General features: G+C 40.7%; 1 protein-coding gene across 3 annotated transcripts in view; it reads left to right on the top strand.

Moving 5' to 3' along the window:
* Positions 1-263: 263 nt before the first annotated feature.
* STRIP2 (striatin interacting protein 2) overlaps positions 264-9959 on the top strand; it is a 51134-nt gene continuing 41438 nt past the window's right edge. The window contains exons 1-3 of one of the 3 annotated variants that reach the window (XM_079149784.1): positions 264-487; positions 5348-5417; positions 9298-9372. In XM_079149784.1, coding sequence (XP_079005910.1) covers positions 329-487; positions 5348-5417; positions 9298-9372 — 304 coding nt within the window. In that variant the 5' untranslated portion in view covers positions 264-328. The other 2 variants (XM_079149785.1, XM_079149786.1) reach the window with 2 other exon arrangements.

Below are 9959 nucleotides of genomic sequence, written 5' to 3'. Positions count from 1 at the left end.
GCGAAGACATAAACTGCCTTAAGGTCCAGGTACTGGTGGAGGGAGGTGGAGCGGGAAGCCACCTAAGTGTCTAGCTACCAGCAACGCCGCAGGAAATTTTTTTAAAAAGATAAGAAAAGATGGTGGGGAGGGTAGAAATATTCCTTGAAAGAGCCCCCACCCCCTCCCTGTCCCGCTCCGACCGGTCCAGCAGCCAATCCCGAAGCGGGGTGGGGCCTCTGGGAGCGACCCCAGCCAATAGTGGTAGAGGGGAGGGGCCTGACTCCGGGCGCGCGGCGGCGGGGTCGCCCCGGGCAGAGATCGCTGAGGCGCGTCACTGGCCAGCGGCATGGAGGACCCCGGGGCGCCCGGGGCCGGGGGACTGCCCACCAATGGCAATGGCAATGGCAATGGCAATGACAACGGCAACGGCAACGGCGGCGGCAAAGGGAAGCAGGCGGCACCTAAGGGCCGGGAGGCGTTCCGCAGCCAGCGGCGGGAGTCGGAGGTGAGGAGTCCGGAGAGCCTTGGTTGGGGCTGGGAGACGCCTGCGGGCGGGAAGCGGCGGCTGAGATGATTCGGCCTGGGCGGAGCAGCCCCCGGTGCTCGCGGGCGGCCCTGCGGAGCTGGTGCCTGCAGGGTCCGCCGCAGCGGGACTTGGTTCTGCAGCACGACCCTTCGCACGTCTTGCTGTGGGTCTTGCTTCCAAGCCCTCTGGCCTCTCCTGCCGCCTCTGGCACCAAGATGCCCCGTGGGCTAACATACTTTTCAAACATTAATCTCATACGGTCGCAGCCCCTCGAATCAGGAATTCGGATCCGGATTTACAGGGGAGGGACAGATGCAGAGAAGTTAAGAGACTGACCTGAGGGGTGGGAGGCGGGAGCTGGCCGTGGAGGGAAGATCGACGAATGGGTGCCTCCCTCCCACTCGGGTGTGTACTGCGGGCCCCCGGGCTGGCCCACATTGGCCGCGGGGCTCCTGCCCTTCTGCCATCCCCTACCCACTGGGTGGTGGTAGCGGTCTAGGGAGCACCTGCGGACATCAGGCCCCTGCCTGCAAGGGTTAAATGAGACAGAATTCAGGTTGGGGCTGTTTGAATGGAACTGTCCCAAGATACAGCCAGGAGTATGAATATTTGGGTCTCTTGCTCCTCTTCTAAAAAAGAAATCCTAACTAGGACGACGAAAGGACTGAATTATTATCACTCCTCCACACCCTTACCCAGCCAGTTTCCATCGACTATCCAAGAGTAGAATTGATCTGAGCAGTGATCAGGCGAATAGATCAGAAACTGTCAAAGGGAAGAGTCTTTTGGTATCATCTGCTCTATTCCTTTCATTTACACAGTAAAAGAGACAGAACTAATTCGTCCAAGATCAGACATCTGGCATAGTGAGTGGTTAAGAACACCAAGCTTCTTGGTTGGTCAGACCAGGTTTTGAATCCTGTACTATCATTTACTATCTATGTGACTTTTGGCAAATTACCAAACCTCTCTGAGCTCCAATTTCTTCATCTGTAAAATGGGGTTAGCACTGCCTACCTCAGAAGGTTGTGATAAAGTCAAAATGAGATAATTGAATCTAAAAATGTTCCACATAATTCATTAATTAATTGGTCACTACATAGTACCTCTTATTATATTACTATCATCATCATCATCATCATCATCATCATCATCAAGTGGCAGAGCTAGTACTAAAAGCCAGGTCTTGGTGTACCAGTCCACAGTTTACCACTTAGATAGCATTGCACAGCTTCCCAAGTGACTTCAGGTAAGCTTCCCATTCAGACACAAGCTGAATAGGAATTGTCTTCTTCCTTTTCATTCCTTTTCCCTTTCCTTCCCCAGCAGTTGAACTCAGAGCCTGGCAAATGCTAAGTATGTGCTCTACCATGTAAACTTCCAGCCCCTGCTTTCTAAAAGAAAGAGGTAGAGGAGGTGAAAAGACTGGCTCAAAGTCACCATCTCCAACAGGCAGAGCTCAGCCCTCCTGTCTTCTGGATTATATCTACATGATTTCCCTCCCTCCCTACAGAACTGGTGTGCTTCCTTCCCCTACAGAAGTGCTCAAAATTTTTTTGGCAAAGAATGAATTATTTATTAATTCAGCAATACATGTTAATTTAGAACCTACATATTAAGTTCTCAGTCTCACAAAGTTATTGAGGCCTTTTTATATGTAAGGCACTGTTTTAGGTGCTAGGGATACATCAGTGAACAAAAAAGGTCTTTGCCCCTGTGCAGTTAACTAGAAAATGGGGGCAGGGAGGCAGACAATCAACAAATATAATCATTTCAGAGTGATATAGTATGTGAGAGAATTAAAAAACAGCCCCTACCCATAATCCTTTCTGAAGTTGGAGGCATGTTCCCCAACTATCATCCCTCAGGAAAAGGCTCTGATAGTACTTTGCTTTTGACAATGAGCTCAGTGTCTGGAGACTCAGAGCCTTCCACTTGCACTCCAGTTTACCTGCTGATTATCTGCAGCTGCACTCTTCATGCTTGGAAATGAACAACTGCAGTGATCATCTCTACTGGACTCAATTCCTGCCAAAAGCCTGGCTGGAAAGATTAGCTTTCTTCCACCTTCCACTGCAGCAGGATGTACCTGTCAGTACATCCCCTATCACTACAGTACCCAGAAGCCAGATCTGCTTCTTCTTTTTTTTTCCTTCTCTCTTTTTGCTTTCCTTGGAAGATAATCCTTAGAAGAGATGATTTTCTTTTTTCTCTAGGGCTTCTAGAGAATTGCTAGAAGAGAATTACTGTTGGCTCATTCAGGAAGTCACTGTGTTTATAGGGGCGCTGTTGACCTACCCTTTTCCAAAGGCTTAGTATGTGAATATCCCATGCACTAAAAAAGGAAGTTAGAGAATAATTTTTTTGCTTATGAAGATTCATAATAAAATGTTTCACCCCTATCCCTAGCACCATGAAGAAAAAAAAGAAGAGAAGAAAAGAAAGGAAGGAAAAAAGAAAAAGGATTCACTCTTACATCTCTTTTATCCAGATCTCCTTGTTTATTGGTTCCCAAGGTCCTTGACAAAGTCGTAACTAGTCTGTGGGAAAATGAGGGAAATTAAGGACATTAAAGTGAGTTTTAAAAAAATTTACCTCACTATACTGAATTCAAAGGATGTATGCAATTTAAAACAGTGTTTTTCAAACTGTAGTGGGCAACCTATAATGGGACCTACTTTTTATTATTATTTTTTGGAGGAATAGGGTAATAGAAAATATCAGTGCATCACATATAGTAAGGGTAAATATTTGTTCCAGTTTGTGTATGTTAGGACATGATATAAAATGTATTTATCATTTTTCAGAAATATTTGAAAACACTGTTTTTAATGACTATACTTTATTCTGAGATTGTGTTCTTCCCATTTTTGGATTATTAAGTTTTTTAAGTTCCTCCTTACCAGAATAAAACATTAACAACCCTAAATCATTTCCTACCTTCTACCTTTTTTTTTTTTGGTACCATAATACAAAATTTGAAAATCTTTGTTATAGTAGATTTAAACATTATTTGCCTTGTTGGAAGTGTAAATAAACATCTTGTTGTATACAGACAACCACAAAAATACTCATAAGATTTGACAATTCCCTTTATAAGAATCTTAGAAAAGATCCTAAGTATTAAAAAAAAGTGTAAGAGTATTATAGCTTCGTGTTTGGAATTGTAGAATTGGTTTTGGTTAAATAAACCAATAGATAGCTATCCATGTATATAACTATTTAAAGTAATTATCATAATAATATGAGAAGAATGTTATTACAATAAAACATTAAAATTATAAGTAGAGTAACTAACCACATGGTGCTGCCAAGTGCTAGGTGGTATGCTAAGTGCCTTTTCTATTAACTCATTTAGTCCTTATATCAACCCTGTGAAGTAAGTCCTATTATTCTCATTTTACAGATGAGAAAACTGAGCATATCATTTTCCAACAATTCCCTGACACAAACTGGATATCCTACATTTCAATTCTGATACTACCCAGAGTTAGCATACACCTACATGTTAAATTCTCAGTCTCACAAAGCCACCCCCACTTTAGATACCAGCCCCAAGTGGTTATATTGCAATTTCACCTGGCCAACTACAAATTCAAGTGTTTCTATGACCTCCCAGAACTCAGGAATGCACATACTTATGGTTTTAATTTTTTAACAAAAGATACAACTCAGAAACAGCCAAATGAAAAGTATGGGACTGAGGTAATACAGAGCATCTATGTCCTCTATAAGGGAACCACCCTCCTAGCACATCTGTTTGTTCACCAACCCAAAAGCCACCCAAGTAGTTGTTTCATGGTTTTCATGTGGACTTTCATTTCTTAGGCATGATAAACCATTGACAATGTGACTGAAATCAGTCTGTAGTCACCACAACTCAGGTAGGGGTGATGCCGAGTTTTACCTTCAAAGCACACACTTGGTTTTTCCAACAGGGCCAATTCCTCCCTTGAAACTATCTAAGGACCTTCCTTGAATGATCTCATTAGCATAACTTCTGATATGGTTGACAGGGGCTCATTATGAATAACAGACAGTCCTATCAGGAAGCTCTAAGGGTTTTAGGAGCTCTGTGCCAGGAACCAAGGGCAAAGACAAAACACATTTTTTATACAACACTGAGGCACAGAGAGATTAACTTGCCCATGATCACATAGTATGTGGCAGCTAAGATTCAAAAATTTAGTCATGTAAAAGTATACTGGAAAAAAAATACCCCCAAAATACTTAAAGAGGTAGGATTATATTAAAAGTATGTTTAATAGGATTATATATGCAAACATCATAGGAAATCTAGCCATGAATGCAACTTGGAGTGGAAATTCTACCTTATTTGACAGTCCAAAATTATGGAATATTAGGGCTGAAGAACCCCTCTTTGTAAATGAGGAACTGTGATCCACAGCATGAGACATTCCCCAAAGCCTACAGTGGGTTAATGACAGATCTAAGGCTAGAATCCATTTCTCTTCTTATTCTCTTGTTTTTGTTCATCTTATTTTTCTAGATATTATTTACATGTGCCTCTGGTCCATGTTTATGTAGATTAGATATGGGTACAAGTTGTAGCTTTCATATCTGTTTGCAATCATGTCCTTTACCCAGACTTTCTGATTTTGTATAGGAATCCTTGGTCCCTTTTTATACCAAGCCTCAAGTTTTAACTTGGAAAAATGTACTTCTCAGGTGAAAGAGCCAAATGGGACTTTGTAATTGATTCCCTGATCTAACCTTGGCCTCCCAACAGGGGAAGAAGTTGAAATGAAGGTATAAATTTCCCTTTACAAAACCTTTCCCCAAGTTACCTCAGTTACCAGAAAAAATTTTCCATTACAGGGCTCTGTGGACTGCCCCACTCTGGAGTTTGAGTATGGAGATGCAGATGGGCATGCTGCAGAGTTGTCAGGTATGAAATATATGGGTCACTAGCAAGTGGAATAATAACCAGGAGGAGAGGAAGGGGCCTGTGATCTCTGGCAGCTTCTCTGGTCTCAGCAAGTGGCTGTTGAACAAAGGCTCTTCTCCACATTACTTTTTCTCTCCATTCTCTAGTGGTAATTATCTCTTTGTTTGCTTTCATATTTCCTTTTGTGAATTCTCCTTGGCTATAGTATTCTTCATTCTGCTCACCCTTATTTATTTTGTTTTGGTATACTCTCAAATCATTTTTTCTCCACTTTCTTCCCATCAATACTCTCTTCTTGTCTTTGCATGCCCATTCTTTCTTCTACCCTTTCTTTATTCTTCCATCTCTCTCTTTCTCCATCTTGTCTTCTCTACCTCCATCTTTCTCCCTTCCACTAATACCTGCCCCTTATGAAAATCTCAGAAATGTCTAAGGAAAACTCTAGACAACTGGCCACCTGAGCAAGACTGGGCATGTCACCAGTATCCATCATAGCAGAGCTCTGCCTTTGAATGTTTGTGAGTTAGTTAAGTGATCCCATTCTTCTTTCACTTTGGACTGCTTCTCTGGATTTTTAGCTTTCAGTGGAGATGGTATGAAAGTTAAATATTCTGTCACATAGAAGTGACACTTTGAAACATACTTTTTCAGAGGAAAAAGAAAAGCATTTTAAAAGAAGTTACTATGAATAAGCATAGGGAATAAATTTCATGATGAGTGACAGAAATAGAGAGCTAAGTTTAATAATGAACAATGGATTTAGAATCCAGAATATGTATGTTTATACAGAGAGAGGGGGTGGCCAAAGAAAAGATGAACAACCCAGTACAGAAGTGAACAAAGAATGTTAATATGAATTCATAGAAGATAAAACTAAATGGCCAGTAATTATGAGTGGGGTGTAATTCAGTGGTCGAGTGCTTGTGTCACATGCAATCAATCCCTGGTACCACAAAAATAAATAAACATATGAAAAGACATTCAGCTTCATTAGCAAATAGGGAAAGGCAAAATAATGAGATATTATTTCTCAGTATTCAGATTGCAAAACTTAAAAGCCTGGGGTTGTTGAGGATTCAAAGAAATGAGCGCTTTTCTGCACTGCTATGTATAGCAGTATGAGGAAGTTGAATGTAAAATTGGAAGGCAATTGGATTTGAGCTTACTATTCTCCTGTCTCAGCCTCCTGAATCACTGGGATTACAGGCATGTACCACCATTCCTGCCTAGATAAAATATTTTCAAACAGAATAATATAATGTATTTTTTACAGGTACATACAGCTCATGTCTAATAAAGTTGAAAGTATAGATCTATTATGACCCAGTAATTCTAATAGATGTATATTTTAAAGACCCTTATACTTGGGCACAAGAAAATGTACAAAGATGTTTATTATAGTCTTGTTTATAATTGTGAAAAATTGAAATCAATCTAAAATGCCCATCACTAGGGGAATGGATAAACTGTAGCATATCAATGTAGTAGTCTGCACTGTAGCCATTAATACAATTGATCTGTATCAACATGCTTCTGTATCAGTAAGTGCTAAAAACAAAAGTTGATGGAAAGAAGCAGTGACAACATAATTTTTGCAATATGATACTGTTTTAAATAACGACTTTGGTACTGGGATTTAACTCAGGGGCACTCTACCACTAACCTACATCCCCAACCTTTTGTATTTTTTATTTTGAGACAGGGTCTCACTATGTTGCATAGACTAGACTTAAACTTACTATCCTCCTGTCTCAACCTCTTGAGTTACTGGTATTACAGTGGACAAAATCTTTTAAAACAAAACAATATCATATGATGTTTACAGGTTTACATATATGTAGTAAAAGTATAAAAGTGGACATGTGAAGGATACATACCAATTTCATTATAGTGATTACTTCTAGAGAAGGGAATAAAAGACTGGGGAGCAGTCTGAAGCAAATAGAGCAAATGTTAACATTTGTTTAATCTGAGTAAAATATACATAGGTGTCTAAATTGTTTTTACTTATCTTATATGAAATTCTATTATCTAAATTTAAAAAATAAGAACTTTCAAAATCAAAGCCCTGTACCTAAGAGCCTTGCTCACTTTTTTCCCATTCAAGTACTAACTAGGTCCAACCCTCCTTAACTTCCAAAATCAGATGAGATTTGGCACATTCAGGGTGGTATGGCCATGGACAAGCCTTCTTCACATTTCTGACTGGGCTTGTGTTCTCTACTCTTAGAAAACAATGACTGGGGTGTAGCTCAACAGTAGAGCACTTGTGTAAATTCAATCCCCAGCACCTAAAAAAAGGGGGAAAAAAGTAAATCACAGTAAAATCTTTGCCTGCCTGCACGAGCCTGTAGTCCAACTACTTGGAAAGCTGAAGCAGGGGGATCATTTGAACCTAGAAGTTCAAGATGAGCCTGAGCAACTTAGTGAGACCCTGGTTCAAAAAATATGTAAGATAAGGGGCTGGGGAGATAGCTCAGTTGGTAGAGTGCTTGACTCGCAAGCACAAGGCCCTGGGTTCGATCCCCAGCACCAAAAAAATAAAAAAATAAAAAAATAAATTATATATATGAGATAAATATATATTTTATAGAATATATAATCTATAAAGTATACTAATATATTTTATATTTTATAAAATATATATGTATACACACACACACACACACACATATATATATATATATATATATATATATATATATATATATATAATCTCCACATTCTCCACTAATGACTGTAGTATTTAAGATTCAGAGATGAGATTTGCTTCTGGTCACTGCCAGATTCTGGAACTCAGGACTCAAAAGCTCTGACTCCCAGACAAAGTGTTTCTCAACCGTTAGATAGTGACTGAAACATAAGTGAATATCTCTTCTTTTGTGAATTCTCTCTGATAGCAGGGTGGGAAATAGAGATTTTAAGGAACTCTGGTCAGTCACTTATTGATTTTTTTTAAAATTTCAGTTCTTTATCTTCTATAAGACAAGGGTACAGGTAGAATGTTCTAGAGTTTGTTCGTAGGAATGAATGTTTTTATTCTCGAGCCGTCTGCATTTTATATTAGAGGCTACTGTCAGTGAAATTGAATTTTCCTGGACACAGTCAGCCCTTTGGCAACCATAACTGCTTTCTCTATGGTTTGCTGCCCAGGTGGCCATGGACAGAAACCCAAATTTTATACCTTTCAAGGAAACACAGCAGGGAGAGAGTGAAATGGCTCCAACCCTGAAGAGCAATCAGCACATATTTTTTTCATCCCTTGTCCTGGCTTCCTGAACAACACAAGGATCTTGCCACTAAATTTCAGGAGTTGTGTTGCCTTTTCTTCGCTAGGGATAAGATAGGTCCACTCTGGGTTGACAAAATAGAATGGGTTACAACCCTAAGAAACACGAAGGATGACATTAAACCTTCTGTGCTCCAGCCCTCCTCCTGGCCCTCACCAAATGTCGAAGGCTGCCTTCTCTACTGCAGCAGCCAGCTGGCAGGAGGAGGACAGGTTTGATGGTTTAATCACCCAGGGACACAAGTGGCTATTTTTAACTGCTCAGAAAGGGAGGAAGCTGGCTCTAGATTGAATTGGACACAGGAATGTGTTGGTAGTTAAACTCTTTCATGCCACCCTCTCCACTGGTACTGGGAATTGAACCCACTGAGCCACATCCCTAAACCTTTTTATTTTTTTTAATTTTGAGACAGGATCTCACTGAGTTGCTTAGGGCCTTTCTGAGTTGCTGAGGCTGGCTTCAACTGGCTTTGAATTTGCAATCCTCACCTCAACCTCACCAGCACTGGGATTATAGGTGTACACCACTGTACCTGGCCTCAGTCCCCTTCTTTAGGGTCTCCCAAATGTGATTCTGTTCTGTCTTTCCAGAATTGTATAGCTACACTGAGAACCTGGAATTCACCACTAACAGGAGATGCTTTGAAGAAGATTTCAAGACTCAAGGTGATCCCAGACCCATACTCATAGAAACATGTTTTTTTCCCTCCATGATATCCCAGTCTGATCTAGTAAAAGTCTATAGCAAAATATAATTCTTCATCTCCCTCCCCCATAGTCACATACCCTTCACTCCTGCACATGGGATCTAGGATTCTCTGTGTCTCAAATAGAGAGGTAATGGGGTAGAAGCAAGAGAATCCTGAGCTGGGCTTCTTTCCCTGGCATAAGGGTCCAAGAGAACAGAGGGATGGTAAGGCAAGGCTGGACTAGTGCCCTTTTGCCTGATGGAACCTTATGCCTAGCTTAGTGTTTGACATTAATGTTTAACCTTTGCCTAACTTTGCCCCACTCTCAATAGCAATTTTATGTGCCCACACTGTGATACCTTCAGATCTCCGTTTCCTTACTTGGTAAAAGGCAATTTAATTGTCGATTCAACAAATACATGGTGAGTATCTGTTGTATTAGATGTAGGAATCAGGGCAAAGGTAAATTTGCAGCTTCTATAAACAGGTTATGGTTTGGTAGCAATGGGAAGGTGTATACAAAACTAGCTGAGGCCAAGAGAAAATTACTAAATGCATAGAAAA

This window comes from Sciurus vulgaris (assembly GCF_902686455.1).
Source record: "Sciurus vulgaris genome assembly, chromosome: 8".
In the NCBI taxonomy this organism is placed as follows: domain Eukaryota; kingdom Metazoa; phylum Chordata; class Mammalia; order Rodentia; family Sciuridae; genus Sciurus; species Sciurus vulgaris.
Note: the sequence above shows the minus strand (reverse complement) of the source record. Positions and strands in the feature narration are given on the sequence as shown.